At 40.3% G+C, this 19,161-nt stretch overlaps 1 protein-coding gene across 10 annotated transcripts in view; it reads left to right on the top strand.

Annotated features, from left to right (window-relative positions):
• The window catches only part of zmynd8 (zinc finger, MYND-type containing 8), a 168,418-nt gene that overhangs the window by 22,906 nt on the left and 126,351 nt on the right, over positions 1-19,161 (top strand). For all 10 annotated transcript variants that reach the window (XM_068048487.1, XM_068048488.1, XM_068048485.1 and 7 more), the window contains one exon: positions 2,744-2,889. In XM_068048487.1, coding sequence (XP_067904588.1) covers positions 2,744-2,889 — 146 coding nt within the window. The remainder of the gene's footprint in view (positions 1-2,743; positions 2,890-19,161) is intronic.

Below are 19,161 nucleotides of genomic sequence, written 5' to 3'. Positions count from 1 at the left end.
CATCCAAAGTGCTCTTGTATATTTTATTATTTGAGGCGACAGGAGAGGTAGTGGAATTCTAAATGTTGTTCAGTGAGTATCTCACAGTGATTGGGATTAGTTGTTAGATCTGCATTTATTAACACAAATACAGTGGAGAATAAAGACACTGACCTTAGTCTGTAGAAGACTTTTTTCTGTCTATTTATAAAAACTGTCATCTCGCCATTTACACAAGTAAAGATAGTGGCAGGGAGGAAACTGTAACACCCATTTTTCTTTAATCGGTGCACTTCCAAGCCACACAGACACAGAGATTGGGTAGGTTCCTTTTAAAATAGCTAGGGTTTAAGATGGTGGTTGTTTCTTTGTTGCATTTCAGTTTGGGAGATAGGATACACTCTGTATGAACCAAGCAATGTTGTTGATTAAGAAAATTAGTTAAGATGAAGGTGGTTTGATCTAAAATGTGAATTGTATTGTTCACGTAAAGGGCCTGAACAGATGTGAGTGATCCCTTAATTTACGTGGAATTCTGCAGTTTTATGCTATGATCTTTGATATGCTAGAAACTGGATTTGGGATTGCCCATTTTTATTTCACCTGGAAACCATGCAGAAGTTGGTTAACGATTTATCACCCTGGGTTGGGTGGAAACCCAGGTTCCAGAAATAAGTGGTCACTACGTTAACTCGTTATGTGGGTTTGTCATATGAGTGTCTTGTTAACTGTTTACCATCCGAGTGTTTGGGGACTTCTTTTCAGTGAAATTGCAGTCATGTTAATCTGTAAGTAATATGGATTAAAAAGCTTATGCAACTGATTAATGGGGTGGGGAAGAAACTGCAACATGCTTTATAATAGCAGCTATTAAATAAGCTATTCTCTCCATTGCCCATTATCATGATCAAACTGGATTTGATAATGTTGAAGAAAATCCTCCCTTCCTAACAACAGCACTGTGGGTGTACCTGCACCAGATGGACTGCAGTGGTTCAAGAAGGCAGCTCATCACCATCTTCTCGAGGGCAATTGGGGATGGGCAACAAATGCTGGTCTTGCCAGCGATGCTCACATCCCATGAAAGAATAAAAGAAAATCACTAATTTTACACAAAATGTGTGGTCATTAGCATTTGTTTAGGTTCCTCCCAAAAAAACACCTATTTGAAACATGTCATGTCCTGTATAACTGGTTACACAATTTATATGGCAGTGAGTATTAGCCTGGCCTTGGATTACTCTGAGGTACTTGTTGATTTAATGGGGATTGTAGTTCAGACCCAATGAATACTTTCTAATGTAGTTTATTGCCCAAAATAGCCTTTTTTCCTCACATTCTAATTCATAAAAATTCTCCAACTGTGGACCTAGTCTCTTGAGCCAATCTACAATAAAGCCATAATCTACAGTCTCATGGCCTGAGCCAGGGGACTAACCCTGGTTCAATGAGAAGTGCAGGAGAGCATTCCAGGGGCAGCACCAGGCATACCTAAAATTGAGGTGCCAATATGGTGAAGTAACAACTCGAGATACTGACTATACGCACCTGGGAAAAGTTGGGGCTGATCTATTCAAGTGTAAGAGAATTTTTAATGGCATGATGAGTCTTAATCCCTCTGACACTGAAAATTTACTTTTACAAGCATGGAGTCTTATTCCTTCAGATTATTGTTGGAGATTATAAAAAGGTTTTTTTAATGTTTTCTGACTGTCTGTCTCTTTTAATCTTTCTCAGTCCAATCTTTCTTACTCATATTTTGCTTTTGGTACTTGATTTTACTTTTGGTACATGATTTTACAAAGGATTAAATATTCTAACTTACATTTCCTGTTTTAGACTCTATGGCTCTTTAAGAATTTTTCAACGTGATATGTCTCTTCAACCAATTGTTGCTTGCCCTGTTTGCACAGATCCTAGATCCCTTGGAGAGGGCACCATGCTATATCAGCTTCTTGATTTACAGTAAATGACTGATCGAAAAGTCTGTGGCTAACTGTAAGCATAACGAATGATCAGCGGAGTTTGTTTGCCACTGACCACAAAATCAAGGCCAATATTCACTACCATTTCATAAGTCCAACATTTTATGAACAGGAGAAGGATATTGGACCTAACAAATCCATCCCTTCTCCATGGGTCAACCTGTATATATCTTCTCCCCATATCTTTCAATTATTTCTCTCCAGTCTTGTAACTGCCTCTTGAGCTCACTTTTTTTATTCTGCCCACACAATTACAGTGACTTTCCACGGTTACTTATTCCACAATCAGTTGTCCTTCTGACAAAAAAGGTTTGCTTAACTTCACTTATTCTTGACTTCCTAATTTTTACCTTGCATCTCTGGGTATTTGAACCCATGACTATAGTTAATAATATCCAAACAAGGTCCTCTTTCCTTATATACAATAATAAGTGATAATTAAATGTTCCTGTGTTCCGCCAATGATTTTGCTAATGCTCAAGCATCCTGAGGATTGTTTTGTAAGCTTGCTAGCATCCTAAGAAGTGAGAGGTAGGTGGGAAGCCATGTATGATTTTTTTGTTAGCGCCTTATATTAAAATACATGATACATTGAAAGAAACTTGATTAGCATTCCAAAAATGGAATAGTAACCAACCAAAAGTATGATTCTCACCAGGTTTTTGATGCCGCTTTTCCTTAGTAACAATGCCCCGCCTCATTAATTTTGTGGGCACAGATTTCTTTGCCCTAATGGATGACGTTTTCTTGCTTTGTAATGATTTGAGTTTATTTTTCAGACCCTGGTTCTGCAGAACGTGCAGGGCTGAAAAGAAAGCAGCTTAGCCCTCAGCCATCTTCAAATGGACACTCCCCTCAAGATGAATCGTTGAGTCCCATTAAAAAGAAGAAGAAACCTGGGTTAGCTAATTCGAGTAAAGAGCAGGTATAGTAACATCTGAGTCTGTCCAAGACATGTTTTGATACTTGGTAATTTTTTTTATCAAGCTGCATTATCCCACAATTATTTCATGGTCATCTTTTAAAATTGAAGAAACACAAACAAAAATCTGAACATAGATGCAAAAATAATGAGAAAAGACCACCTACACCCATCAATCCTAATGTGAAATCTAGTACACTATTCAACCCCACCCCCCTAACCGCACCATCTCCTAGAAAAGGCTTAACAAAAAATACTTTGAGACTCCCTAAAGCGATTAAGCAAAGCTCTGGGAGACCAAAGTAGCCAAGAACATCTCCATAATCACAATTAACTAACTTACCTGCTAAAATTTAAAAATTCCCTTTTTGCAGGGACTTGCCAAATTTCCCTTTAAAGGACTTTGCAGCAATTTTCTAGCCATTGCATGTTTTTGAAGTTTGTTCCACACAACTAATTAAATGATTATATCAAATGTAATGCATTAGTTTGAGTAATCTAGCTGCATGTTTGATGGATTTGTTAACATTCCTTATTGTCATTAATAGTTATTTTAAAAAAAGCAGTAAAAAGAGTTACATAGCTACAGTTCTACACTTGAGGGTTTGTTAGTTATTCAATAAATACAGCAGTGTCTGCCTAAAAGTGCTAATTTAAGAGCAGGACACTTACTGAAATATTAAAAAGGAGCAGAATCTGATTTCAAAAGCTAGATCCACTGAAGCAGGAAACCTTTTCAGTAGAAAAGGATGAGGATAATCCATGATTGTGGAAAATTGCAGCACCATATGTTGGTGTTCATAGTCTGTTCCTTCTTTCATCAGAAAGTAACATTTCTGTATTCAGGCCAAAAGTACCCATTCTCCTCCCTCTAATTAACTTTAGAGTTTTTGCAGACATTTCCTGCACTCTGTATGGGATTCAGGGATCACCATGTGACTCCACTGTGAGATTTTTAAAGCAATATCAAAAAAATTGGCTACTGCTAGTTTACAGTGTACTTTAATTTATGGCACTGTAAAATCCAAATTGCCAGCTAACTTGCTCTAGCCCCATTATTAATTTAGATATATGTTGTGACGCACTAAAATTTAAACTTTTCAAACTTTGTTACATTTTTAATTTGCAAAGTTTAGTAAAATAGTAGCTGCTCTTTAATGTATGTTTCTGTCAATAAATGCTTTTTGTGTTTTGATTTTAAAAAATCAGTTTTGCTGCAATGGCATTTAATTAGTAAAAGTGACATTTATTAGCTTGTCTAGCCTTGACAGATTGAAGTTTAATTTAATTGCATCCCTGAGCCATTTAGGTTTTAAAGATGATCTTGTGAGTAATAAAAGTATATGCTCCTGTAGCTTTTGACAAGTCAGAAAAGACCAACTCTGCAAAGATCAGTTCCCAGTCAAGTTGCTTTCACGTTTTGTTTCCAGCATCTTGAGTATTGCAGTGTTTTAACAAAAATGAATACAATAGAAATGAATTATAAATACAAAAATACTTTTAAAAAATCAGAAATGTGAGAAATCCATCTTTCTTAAAGACTTCTAACAGTCACTGGCTTGGCTTTAAAAAAAAAATAAGTCAAACTAATGTACGTAAGACCTTGGACATGCAGGTGAACCTCATTATGCATCATTGTTGCATGACTGACAGGTAACTTACAAAATATCAAGCTATTTGGGCAGTTGTGCTTTTATTAATTGGCTTCCAAATCTTAAATCTCTCAAAATTTTCTTTGATCCGGTCCTCATTACTGGTAAAGATTACCGTTTTTAAAAATGGTGTAATGCAGCTTTAAATTGGTAACATTTTACATTTAGTTAATTTTTGTCCTCTACCTGTGTCATGAGAGAGTCAGAGTGGCATGTTTACCAATCCTTGTAATTGTTTTACCTATTAGTTCTGAAATCATTAATCTTATTGCTTGTAAAGGTGCTCGGTAGCTTTCTCAGTATTTCCTAAACTGTACCTGTTTATCATACCCGTTTGTGTTCTTTAGACACAACACTATGCATGTGACATGTTGGAAGGTGGTGCATTAATAAATTAGTTTCTTTCTAAATTGAAACTGAGACTGCACTGATACTGTCATGGTTTTGGGTGTGCATTAGCACAAAAGTGGCATTACAGCTTGGGTGTCCAATCCTGATCTGATGTCCAAGCTCATCAAAGTTAACTGGTATGACGCCCCTGTCATGCAACACACTCTCGCACCAGTGAGAGTTTTGTATGGGCTGCAGCTTAATGAAAGGTTGCATATTAAAAGTTTTCAGCTGGTTCATTTGGAGGGTGGTCTGGAATCTTAATACTTTTTAATGGAGATGTCCTTAGTTATGAGAGAATGGACACTCTTGCTTATGCTCTTCTAACCAAAACATTAGCAGCTGGGGAGCAAGGCTGTACACATGTAACTAAGAATATATGCACAAAGCTCTTTTATGGCTGATTACTGAGATCTGGCTGGATATATAGTTAACTACTTAGCTCCAGTCTGCTGGCTGTGCATCATGTTTCACAGGTACCTTTCTGAAACCTGTAACTGATTTGTAACTACAACCTAAATTATATATCTGCCCCTCTGATGGTTAGTAACATACGTCATATCCAGTGTTAATATTAACCTGAAATCAAGGAGCTGGAGATGGAAGACCAAACATTATTTATTTCAAAACCATTTCTTTCTCCCTTTTTTAAAAAAATCACTGAAGTATAACTCTGCTGTTTCTTTCATTTACACAAACCAGTGACTTATCACCAGAGTAGTTTGATCAATTTGATCCGGATGTGATGCATAATGCAATAATTTTCTCCTGCAAATATTGAATCTAAATCTTATCTGTAACCACTTTTAATTTACGATTTTACATTAACTGAACCACATTGAAAATCTATGGCTGTTTGAGGCACATTTCGTTTTTGGACTATTTATGTCTCGATGGATTAGTGTAACGTCAATAACGTGCTTATTTTTCAGAGTTCAGTTTTCTCTCTTAACCTTTTGCAAAGTGTAGTCCTGCTATTCTACCAAAATCTATACAAATATATTTTTAAAACTTATCTTCATTTTAAGAATTAATTACTCCAGGGCTACTGAATATTCATTCTGGACAGTCCTTCATTTTTACTTCATCTCCATGTTCATTAGAAATGTAATACAATTTTATATAAGCTTCTTAACTTTGATTCCATTAGGAATTCTGTTAGTGATGTCTGTGAACATTAAATGCCCCTCAATAATATAAAATACTAATTATTTTTTTTTCTCCATGCTAAATTTCTTAACTGTCCTGTAACTTACTGAAATACTTATTCAATCTCTGAGGCCTTGAAGAATCTCAATAGGATGTTTTAATTGAGGAGGTGTGTAATTATCTGAGCCACTTGTGGTCAGCTATCCATGTATGGGCACTTTACAGAACTGGTCAGTTTACAGCCACCAAGAGTGAGCTTTACTTTTTTTGCCTTGAAGCCCAGGAGCGCTGGGGTAATTTTAAAATAAAAGAACTTGAATTTATATCCTGCCAAAGCGCTTCACAGCTAGTTAAGTACTTTGACGTATAGTTGCTGGTTAGCTTAGTTGACTGACTAGATGGCTAGAGTGGTGCAGAATAATGCCATTAGTGTGGGTTCAATCCCTGTACCAGCTGAGCATAATTAGCAACCCTAAGACAACGAGGATACTGCATGGAGAGGGAAGTATAGTTACAGTTGTAATGTGTCACAGTATATGCACAGTAAGGTCCCACAAACAGCAATGAGATAAATGACTATAATCTAATTATGAGTGGCATTGTTTGAGGGATAAATGTTGGCCAGGGCTCTTGGAGAATTCCTGTGCTGCTCTTTGAATAGTGACATGGAATCTTTTACTTCCAACTGAACAGGCAGACAGAGCCCCAATTTAACATCCCATCTGAAAGACGGCATTACCGACAATGGAGCACTCCCTCAGTACTGCACTGAACTGTTAGCCTAGAATATGTGTTCCAGTGGAGTGGGCCTTTGAATCCTCAACCTTCTGACTCCGGTGAGAGTGCTACAACAGAGCCAAGGCTGATAAATTGTTGCTATGGTTGAGATCCAACATAAACACAAGCTCTTTCTTTTTAAACTAGATAGCAAACGTGGAGCTTTCATGGTCAGTGTTGATCAATATCCACTAAAATATTTGAAGAAGCTAATTTTGTTAAATTTTAACCAAAGTTTTCAAGTAGCTTGCACAAAAAAATTATCTTTTGTAAAATGTGATGGTCACTCCAACTTAACGTTTCCACACACAATTTCAACCGATTTTGATGAAAATATTTTGTCATTTATCCTTGTTCATTTAATATGTCTGACACAACTGTCGGTATTTAAACATACCACCAAATCTGGTACTGAGATATTAAGTCCAGGAAGAGCTCTAGATTTGCTGCTTGCTCTATGCTTTTAATAGATTTCAACTAGGCTGGCAGTTGGATCCTTCTGAGACTAATGGTCTAATAGAATTTGAAAACTGCTGACATCCCCAAGGTGGTATTGAGTGCTGAAGACACTCAGCAAATTGCAGCTGCACACTTTGACTTCTTCTGCTTATCTCTATAAAAGAATAAGCATTGAAAGAGGGTGGACCCAATCACATGCCAGGTGGCACTGATGATTTCTTTGTTGTATCAAATATGATGACAAACGTCATTACATGGGAACAGACCTGTAATGTTTCCAAACAAACCTTTATTGGAGTCTGTATAATCAAATTGTAGTTGATTTCCTGAAAAAGGAAGCTCAACTGTACTTTTCCTTCACTTTCCATAGCCAGGATTGTCCACAAGACCCGATCAAAAGAAACTATGGATATCTTAGTGACATTTTAATGGCTAGAATTTTCCTTTTATTTTGAGAATTGCTGTACTGATTTGGATGCTCTTCAGGAAGAATTCTCTACAGATGGAGAGCTATTTATGGCACAGCAATCCACAGAGCCTGCAAATAAAAACCTAGATTTTGAAAAGGCCATTCTGAACAAGTGAGCCTTTTGTCCATGTCGTGGTTGAAACTCTTCTATTATCACTACATGCAAATAACTGTGACTACAAGAGCAGGTCAGAGGCTGGGAATTCTGTGATGAGTGACTTGCCTTCCGATTCTCCAAAGCCTTTTCACCATCTGCAAGGCACAAGTCAGGCATGGACTGGAATGCTCTCCACTTGCCTGCATGAGTATAGCTCCAGCAACACTCAAGAAGCTCAACACCATCCAAGACAAAGCAGCCTGCCTGAATGGCACCTCCATCCATCACTTCAAACATTCACTCCACCAGTACTGTACCATCGCTGCAGCGTGTAACATCTACAAGGTACACTGCAGCAACTCACAAACACGCAACCTTTACCAACTAGAAGAACAAGGGAAGCAGGCCCATGGAAACACCACCACCTGCGAGTTCTCCTCTAAGCCCCTTACTGAGAAATATATTGCTGTTCTTTCATCTTTGCTAGGCCAAAATCCTAGCTCTCCCTACCTAACAACAGCACTGAGAGTATCTTTACCATACCGACTGCAGCAGTCTTCTCGAAGGCAATTAAGGATTGGCAATTAACGCTGACCTTGCCAGCAACACCAACATCCTGTGAATGAATAAGTATCATTACAAGGCCTGCACCTTTTTTTTTTTATAGGCTTACAATATTAAGTGCAAGCAGTTTATCCATTGTTGCCAAGAATATGGCAGTAACCCTTAATATGATCTCACCTGCACTCTTTTCATCAACCGACAATGCAATATCAGAACCTATTACATTGCATCAGTAGTTGTTGCTGATTTCCCGTGGTGAGAATTAGGTGAACATTCACTTGCCCAGATTCCTGCTTGCCACTCAAATCCTGCTTGGTATCTGAATTTTGTTCTTTGAAGATACTGATGCAAGAACCAATTGAACTTGTGGTTCTTTTCACCTTAAGATTGGTTGTTTCTTTTGGTTCTCATTTTTCTATGTATAGTAAGAACCTCATGCCTTGGTTGTAGATGCATCTTGTCTTATTCACCACTTGGCAATAAAATGACCATTATCACAGAATGAGACAGCACAGAAGGAGGCCATTTACCCTATCGTGTCTGTGCCGGCTCTTTGGTAGAGCTATCTGATTAGTCTCTGTTACGGACAGGTGGGAATGATGGGGGTGGTTTCCCTTTTCACCTCTCAACTGACCAAAGACAGTGTGTTTTTCCTAGAATTATGTTTTAACCCTTGAGTGTTTTAGTGGTCAATAAACAGACAAATGACAGGTTTAAAGGAAGATAAATGTTTATTAATCAAAACCTGAAAATTTACAACTTCACCCTCTCGCAAACAAACAGACAGAAGAAGATAGAGATTAAAAGATAGCTGGCATTTAGGTTTGTTATTTCTAAAACGAGTTCTTTGTGAAACCTTGTTTGTTTTCCTGGGAGGAAAATTTAAACATTGCAGGCCTGGTTTTTCTTTTCCTGGTGCACTGAAGTTAAACTTGGAAGGTTTCAGGTGGACGGATGCTTTGCTGCAGATTTCTTTGGTTAAATCTCAGTCACAGTCCAATGGCGCAAAATCATGTTACAATCTCTCAGGTAGGGAATTTTCAAGGTCACCTTCTGTCTCTGCCTTGAGGTAGTTTTAAAATGGTATTCTGGCAGGATCGTCTTTGCTGGAATAAATCTCTCTCAGCCTTCTGGCTTTCTGGCTCCACAATGTGTCATATTAAAACCTCCATATAAGAGACTTGGTTTCTGTTAGGTGATCTAGGTTTCTCTTTCATTGTGTTTTCATAAATGGTTTGACCATTGTGTGGTCAATAGTGTGGCCATTGTTAAACAATGGATTTGGATGTCTCTCATCTCTATGCCATCTTGATATAGTGGTGCTTTTTCACACCTATTATCCCAAGTTTGAGTCTGGAGATTCTATGTCTGCAGAGTCATTGTTAGTCCAGCTGGTTGGAAAAGATATCCATTAACAATGAATGGGCCATTAGTATTTCTAATGCTTTCTTCAATACTTGACCAGACGTGACATTTGGTTCTAGCAGTTAATGTGTATTTGCAGTACAGAAGAGTTCACCTGACCTCTTGTTCCATTTTGTTTTGCAGCAAAAATGTCCATTTTCGAGTTCAGTTCCTCAGTTAATTTTACAGTTTATAATTGCTCCTCGCATGAGCATGACACCCACTCACCTGGTCTTTCTCCATTCCCTTGTAATTATCCTCCATCAAGTATTTATTTAATGAAAGTTACTATTGAATATGCTTCCAACACTCTTTTTCGAACAGTGCATCCCAGATCACAAGTTGCTGTGTTTTTAAAAAAAAAATAATTCCTCATGTTGCCTCTGGTTCTTTGGCCAATAAACCTGTGTCTTGTGGTTACCAACCCTCCTGCTGCTGGAAACAGTTTCTCCTTATTTACTCCATCAAAATTGTTCTTGTGAAAAATTGTGTCTGCTTGTGTGTGTATTTTAAAAAATGTTTGTTTTGGAATGTGGGTGATGTTAGTATATACAAGATGCACTGCAGCAAGTCACCACGCCTCCGTCTACAGCAACTTCCGAACCCGCGACCTCTTCTACCTCGAAGAATAAGAGCAGCAGATGTCTGGGAACACCACCACCTGCAAGTTCTCCTCCAAGACACATACCATCCTGGCTTCGAAATATGTTGCTGTTCCTTTGCTGACACTGGATCAAAGTCCTGGAACTCCTTGTGGGGGTACCTACACACCACACGGACCACCGTGCATCAATATGGCAGCTCGACACCACCTTCTTGAGGGCAATTAGGGATGAGCAACAAATGCTGGCCTTGCCAGCGACGCCCACATCTCATGAAACGGGGATGGGCAACAAATCCTGGCCTTGCCAGCAATGTCCATCTCCCATGAAACAAATTTAAAATAAAACACTAATACTGCCGATAAAGATAGATTGGCCATCCAGCTCATTGCTGCTTGAGGTGTTGCTTTTGCAGAGTGGCTTTTGTATTTTCCAAGTAATTGATTTTGATACAGCTCCTGCAAGATGCTTTGATATATTGAGTCTTAATGGCACAGAAGGAGGTCATTCGGCCCATTAAGTCCATGCCAGCTCTCTCTCGCGCAATCCAATCAGTCTCATTCCCAGGCTGTATCCCTTTAGCTCTGCAAGGTTATTTCCCTTGAATGCCCATCCAATTTCCTTTTGAAATCATTCACCGTCTCCGCTTCCACCACCCTCGTAGACAGCAAGTTCCAGGTCATTACCACTCGCTACGTAAAAAAAGTTCTTCCTCCCATTTCCCCTGCGTCTCTTGCCCAAAACATTAAATCAGTGCTCTTTAGTCCATGTACCATCATCAAATGGGAACAGCTTTTCTTTGACTACCCTTTCCAAACCTGTCATAATCTTGTACACCTCTATCAAATCTCCCCTCAAACTCCTTTTGCTCCAAGGAGAACAACCCCAGTTTCACCAAACTAGCATTTTGTAGCTAAAATACCTTATCCCTGGAACCATTCTGGTCAAACTCCTGTGCACTCTCTCAAAGACCCTCAACACCTTCCTAAATTGTGGTGACCAGAACTGGATGCAATACTCTAGTATGGCTTAACCAGAGCTTCAAACTTCCCTACCTATGTACTCAATGCGTCTATTTATGAAGCCCAAGATCCTATATGCTTTGATAACTACTCTCTCAATATGTCCTGCCATAAGCACATGAACCCCCAGGTTCCTCTGTCCCGGTATACTCTTTAAAACTGTAAATTTTATCTCTATTGCCTCTCCCATCACTTTTGCTAAAATGCATCACCTTACATTTCTTTGAATTAAATTCCATCTGCCATTTGTCTGCCCATTCTGTTAGCCTATCTGTATTCTGTTGCAGTCGATTTGTATCGTCCTCACTGTTTGCCACGCCGCCAAGTTTGGCATCATTGGCATATTTTGAAATTTTACTCTGTATTCTAATATCCAAGTCATTTATATATCTCGAGTGGTCCTAGTAATGTAATTACAAAAATTTTATTTGCAGCCTTTTGCTTTGCATTTGAAGTAAAAATCACTGTTTTGATGTACAGTTTTCTCTAGAAAAGAAAGAAAGTGATATGAAGTTTATAAAAGGCATTGGAGGTGAAATTAGTTCATAGCAGTGCTACGTAGACTTGCATTGGTTCCCTGGGCCAGGCAGTGCCACGGGCTGTTACCTGCATGGCCATTGCAGCTTCCACCAGTAGTATGAATGGAGAATGCCGAGCTGGCTGCATAGGTAGCAGCCCAGGGCACTGCCAGCCCCCAGGGAATCGACTGTCTGTGTAGCGCTGCTTTGTGAATGAATTCACGTATGCAGTGGCGCAAGTGGTTTGCACCACAGCCTCACCGCTCCAGCGACCCGGGTTCAGTTCTAGGTAATGCCTGTGCGGAGTTTGCAAGTTCTCCCTGTGACCGCGTGGGTTTCCGCCAGGTGCTCCGGTTTCCTCCCACAGCCAAAGACTTGCAGGTTGATAGGTAAATTGGCCATTGTAAATTGCCCCTAGTGTAGGTAGGTGGTAGGAGAATGGTGGGGATGTGGTAGGGAATATGGGATTAATGTAGGATTAGTATAAATTGGTGGTTGTTGGTCGGCACAGACTCGGTGGGCCGAAGGGCCTGTTTCAGTGCTGTATATCTAAATAGATAAAATAAATTTCTCCCCCATTATCTTCACAAAAACACACAAGAAAACAAGAATTAGGAGCAGGAGTAAGCCATTCAGCCCCTGTTCTGCCATTTGATAAGATCATGGCTGATCTGATTGTGGCCTCAACTCCACTTTCCTACCTGCCCCCCTAACCCTTGACTCCCTTGACGATCAAAAATCTAACTAACTCAGCCTGAATATATTCAATAACAGAACCTTCACTGGTGTTTGGAGAAGAGAATTCCATAGACTAACAACCCTCAGGGAAAAAATTTCTCCTTATCTCAGTCTTAAATGGCAGACCCCTAATTTTTAAACTATGTCCCCTAGTTCTCAACTTCCACGCGAGGGGAAACATCCTCTCAGCGTCCACCCTGTCAAGTCCCCTCAGGATCGTATATGTTTCAATAAGATCACTCTAATTCTCCTAAACTCCAGTGAGTATAGGCCCAGACTGCTCAACCTTTCCTCATAAGATAACCCCTTGATCCCAGGAATCAGTCGAGTGAAACTTCTCTGAACTGCTTCTAATGGAATTATATCCTTTCTTAAGTAAGGAGACCAAAACTGTACACAGTACTCCAGATGCGGTCTCAACAATGCCCTATGTAGCGTTAGCAACATTTCCCTACTTTTGTACTCCATTTCCCGTTGCACTAGATGCTAACATACTGTTTGCCTTTCGAATCACTTGCTGTACCTGCATCCTAACTTTTTGTGATTCATCTACCAGGACACCCAGATCCCTCTGTACTGTAGAGTTCTGCAGTGTCTCTCTATTCAGATAATATGCTGCTTTTCTATTCTTCATGCCAAAGTGGACAAGTTTACATTTTCTCATTATACACCATCTGCCAAATTTTTGCCCACTCATGTAATCTTTGTTTGATAACACTCATACGAAGCACCTTGGGACATTTTACAACGTTAAAGACGTAATAAATCCTTTTGTAGACTCTCTTGCCCTCTTGACAGCTTTGTGTCATTAGCAAATTAGCAACCATATATATGGTCCCTTCATCCAAATCATTTATATAGATAATAAATAGTTGAGGCCCCAGCACTGATCCCTGTGGCTTGCCAACCCACTAATGACCCAGTTACCCCCTACTCTCTGCTTCCTGTTAGTTAATCAATCCTCTATCCATGCTAATATGTTACCCCCTACACCATGAGCTCTTATTTTGTGTAGTAACTTTTTGACTGGCACCTTATTGAATGCCTTCTGGAAATCAAAGTACACCACATCTACAGGTTCCCCTTTATTTACCTTGCCTGTTAGTTCCCCAAAGAACTCTTCAAAAAGAATTAGTCAAATACTATTTCCCTTTCACAAAACCTGATTGTTTTATGATTTTCTAATTGTCCTGCTGTTACCTCTTTAATAATGGATTCCAGCATTTTCCCTATGACAAATGTTAGACCAACTCGCCTATAGTTTCCTGCTTTCTGTCTCCTTTCTTGAATAAAGGTGTCACATTTGTGATTTTTCCAATCCACTGAGACCTTTCCAGAAACTAGGGAATTTTGGAAGTTCACAACCAATGCATCTACTATTCTGCAGCCACTTCTTTTAAGACCCTAGGATGCAAGCCATCAGGCCCAGGGGACTTGTCAGCCTTTAATTCTAATAGTTTTCTCATTATCTTTTCCCTAGTGATTGTGATTGTTTTAAGTTCCTTCATCCCTTTTACCTCCTTGTTTTTCAAGTATTTTTGCATTTTTTTTTGTGTCTTCTACAGTAAAAACAAATAAAATACTGTACAACGTTTCTGCATTTTCTTGTTTCTCATTATTAATTTCCCAGTCTCTTCCTCTAAGGGATCAATGCTCATGTTATTTCCTCTTTTCCTTTTTAAATACTTATAAAAACAGATAGTAAGAGTTTCTACATTTCTAACTAGCTTTCTGTCGTACTCCAATTTCTCCCTCTTTTTTTTTGTCATTCTTAGCTGGTTTCTAAAATCTGTCCAATCTTCTGACCTACCACTAATCTTTGCAGTATTGTACACTTTTTCTTTCAATTTGATTCTATCCTTAACTTCCTTAGTTAGCCACAAATGGTGCATCCTTCTCGTAGAGTCTTTCTTTCTCACTGGAACATATCTTTGCTGAGAGTTATGAAATATCTCCTTAAATGTCTGCACTGCTTCTCTACTGTCCTACCTTTTAATCTATTTTCCCAGTTTAATTTAGCTAACTCTGTCTTAATACCCTTGGAAATTGCCTTTATTTAAGTTTAAGACATCGAGGACACACTCTGTTGTGTTGTGTTGTGTGGCATTACCACCATGCTAAATGGGCTAGATTAACAACGGATCCAACATCTGAACTGGGCATTCATAAGGTGCTGGGGGTCAGCAGCAGCTGCAAAATTGTATATCACTACAATCTATAAGCTCGTTGCCCAACATAACTCTCAATCCTTCATCACCATCAAGTTGCTGACCTTGACCTTAATCTGGAGCATGCGGGGTTCAACTCCAGGCAAACCTGAAAATGAGGTACCAATCTAGTGAACCTATAACACAGGATTACATGCTTCTACTGTTTAGCACGCAGCATGCTATAGACAAGAGCTGAGCGTGGCCAAAGCTCTGCAGTTCTGCCACGTCCAATAACAACAACTTACATTTATAATGCCTTTAACCTAATCAAATGTCCCAAGATGTTTCGTATGAGTGTTATCAAACAAAATTTGATTTGATCAAATGCTTGATCAAAGAGACAGATTATAAGTTGCATCTTAAAAGGAGGATAGAGAGGTGGAGTGGCTTGGAGAGGGAATTTCAGAGCTTAGAAGACCAAGGTAGCTAAAGGGATAGCTGCTAATGGTGAAGCGATTAATGTTGGGAATGTGCAAGGACCAGAATTGGAGAAGTGCAGATATCTTGGACGGTTGTAGGGATGAGACCATTGGAGGAATTTGAAAACCAGGATGAGAATTTTTAAATCGAGGTGCTGCTTAACTGGGAGTCACTACTGTAGGGTAGTGAGCACAGGGGGGATGGGTGAATAGCATTTGGTGGGAATTAGGATACCAGGCAGCAGAGTTTGGATGAACTTAGGTGATGAACTTGGGTTTATGGAAGAAAGGAGGCCAGATGTGAATGATGGTGGACAATTAAGCACCTAGTGGCAGGTGGGGGTTCCATGAACATCCTCATCTTGAATGCAAAGGATGAAACCTGATGTATTTGAAATCATCTTCAGCCAGACAAGCCGAGTGGATGATTCTTTATCAGCCTGCTCCTGATGTCTCCAGCATCACCCGTGCCAGTCTTCAGCCAATTCAATTCACTCCACAATTGACATCAAGAAACAACTGTTGTCGTTGCAGTATAATCGTCTCACTCCCAGAATGTCACTGCAGGAGTGCCTCAGGCCCAACTAATTCAGCTGTTTTATGAATGACCTCCTTTCCATCATAAGGTCAGATGTGTGGCCGTTGGCTGACGAATGGACAGTGTTCAGCTTCATTCACAACTCCTCAGATAATGAAGTAGTCAATCCCTGCATGTAGCAAGGCCTGGACAACATGGCTTAGGCCGACCTTCCCTCTTCACTCGAGCATTTGAATCTTTGGAATTCTCTACCCCAGAGGGTTGTGGACACTCCATCATTGAGTATATTCAAGGCTGGGATGGATAGATAGATTTTTGATCTCTCAGGAAATCAAGGGATATGGAGAGCAGGCAGGAAAGTGGAGTTGAAACCGAAGATTAGCCATGGTTGTATTGAATGGCGGAGCAGGCTTGAGGGGCCATGGAGGAATTTTCTCTTTTCTCCTATTTCTTGTGGTCTTATGATAAATGGCAAATAACATTCATGCCACACACACATTTGTCTGGCGGTGGCCATCTCCAACCAAAGAGAGCATAAACACCTCCCTATGACTTTCAATGGCATTATCATCGACTAGTTCCCCCACCATCAACATCCTGGGTTCCCATTGATCTGAAAGTGAACTGGACCAGCCATAGAAATGTTATGGCTGCTAAAGCAAGCTAGGAATTCTGTGGCGGATGGCTGATCTCCAAACTCCTTGTAGCATCTCCACCAAGGCACAAGTCAAGAGTGTAATGGAATATTCTTTACTTTCCTTGATGGGGGCAACTCTGACAACACTTTTATTTAGGATCTCAACACTATCCAGGACAAAGCAGTCTGCTTGATTGGCACACCATACAGTCCTTCCATCATCGGCATAAACTGCGGTAACTTCCCAAGGCTTCTTTGTAGCATCTCCCAAAATCACAACCTTCACCACCCAGAAGGACAAGGGCGGCCGGTACACTGGATCACCATCGCCTCCAAGCTTACACACAATCCTGACCATTGCCGCTGGATCAAAATCCTGAAACTTTTTTTTATTCGTTCATGGAATGTGAATGTCACTGGCAAGGCTAACATTTATTGCCCATCCCTTACTGCCCTTGAGCAGTGGTGGTGAGCCATTTTCCTGAACTGCTGCAGTCAGTGTTGTGTAGGTGAGGAAGAAAGTTAGCAATTTAAATTGAACTTAGTAACCCTCATACTTGGAATGTAATTGAACTCATACATATAAAGATCTTTCCCAGTCTATTCTTTCTGACCTATAGCTGCTTGCATCTTTTTTTTGTGAATCAATTCACATTCGCGTTGTTTCTTATTGTGACTCTTGTCACAACCTGCAGTCAGAGTAAAGGATACAATTCAGAATGAGGGTTTGTGTACATTGGATGAGAAAACGTTCATATTAATTGATCCCAGAATGATCTAGAGTGCAGAGGGGCAGTGTCCCAGTTTATTTTTTACATGCTAAGATATTATGTTGTAAGAAGAGTTTGAAATGTGCAGTGTTCCTGAGAGCAACGGATGCCATACCCTTTGTAGTTAATTATCACTGGCAGTTGAATAATTCCAAAAATATATAGAAGATTAAAATATTTTGGCTGCAGTAAATATTATGTTTTATTTACACATTGAAATACTGGAGATAAATTCAGTCAGTAACAAACTCGAAAGGATTTGGATTGAAAAGAAATGCTTGGCCACTCATGCTTAAATCTCTGGGTCAGCGGAAGTGGGGAACCTCTTGTACTTTGGTATAAGTTTTTAACCATAACCTTCTCAATATCCTCCCATTCCCCTCTTTAAGAAAGTAAGCTTATAAATAAGAGCGCTGCATAAACAAGATCAATATCAACCGGAAAGTCTAACAGTTCCAGTATCAACTGTTCAAAGAGAGTCAGCGATAGACAAAATTGTTTTTGCGTGTTTTTTTGCACGATTGGTGAGCTCCTGATTAATATTCTTGATGGGAGCCTTTTCATTGGAGATCCCAGTTGCTGCACTATTCATTGTTTTTGTTGACTAAACTGTTCTGTTATGAATGTGTGTTGCTTCTAATGTAGCTGGCTAATATAGCTCCACTTGTGTATGGTATGCACAATTAGACTCTCGAGTATCCATAAAAGATGGCTTTCTTTTACAGCAGGGTTGTTCAACCTTTTCGCATGGGGGCCACATTACAATTTTTGTCTTATGTAAGGGGGCCGGTGAGACAATTTCGGAAAGAAAAAGGCATTAAAAACTTATCTTGCTATTAAACAAAAGAACAACAAATGTACATTTTTGTGAAGAAGCTTTAAATGAGAAGATTAATTATTGACTTACTTACTTCTCGTCACTATATGGGACACTGATTTAGTGAGATACATGGCATTTTTCTGCTTGCACAAGCAGGCAGTGTTTGCCGGGACACTTCCTGTAGTGAAGTGGAGTATTCAGGATAGATGTCCATCTGTCAGAAATGATCCTGATCACTCTCTCTCTGTCTCTCTCTGTCTCTCTCTGTCTCTCTCTCTGTGTCTCTCCCTCTCTGCCCCCCGCTCTCTCTCTCTCCCTTTCTGCCCCCCGCTCTTTCTCTCTCTCTCTGTCCCCCGCTCTCTCTCTCTCTCTCTCTCCTATCCCCGCGCTCTATCTCTCTCTGTCCCCCGCTCTCTCCCGCTCTCTCTCTCTCTCTCTCTCTGCCCCCCGCTCTCTCTCTATCTCTCTCTCTCTGTCCCCTGCTCTCTCTCTCTGTCCCCCGCTCTCTCTCTCTGTCCTCCGCTCTCTCTCTCTCTCTCTGTCCCCCGCTCTCTCACTCTCTCTGTCCCCGCTCTCTCTCTCTCTCTCTCTCTGTCCCCCTCTCTCTCTCTCTGTCCCCCTCTCTCTCTCTCTGTCCCGCTCTTCTCTCTCTCTGTCCCCGCTCTCTCTCTCTCTCTGTCCCCCGCTCTCTCTCTCTCTCTGTCCCCCGCTCTCTCTCTCTCTCTCTCTCTCTCTGTCCCCGCTCTCTCTCTCTCTCTCTCTCTGTCCCCCGCTCTCTCTCTCTCTCTCTCTCTCTCTGTCCCCGCTCTCTCTCTCTCTTGTCCCCCGCTCTCTCTCTCTCTTTGTCCCCCGCTCTCTCTCTCTCTTGTCCCCCGCTCTCTCTCTCTCTTTGTCCCCCGCTCTCTCTCTCTCTTGTCCCCCGCTCTCTCTCTCTCTTTGTCCCCCGCTCTCTCTCTCTCTTTGTCCCCTGCTCTCTCTCTCTCTCTCTGTCCCCCGCTCTCTCGCTCTCTCTCTCTCTCTCTCTGTCCCCCGCTCTCTCA

Source organism: Heterodontus francisci, chromosome 16 (assembly GCF_036365525.1).
Source record: "Heterodontus francisci isolate sHetFra1 chromosome 16, sHetFra1.hap1, whole genome shotgun sequence".
NCBI lineage: Eukaryota > Metazoa > Chordata > Chondrichthyes > Heterodontiformes > Heterodontidae > Heterodontus > Heterodontus francisci.
Note: the sequence above shows the minus strand (reverse complement) of the source record. Positions and strands in the feature narration are given on the sequence as shown.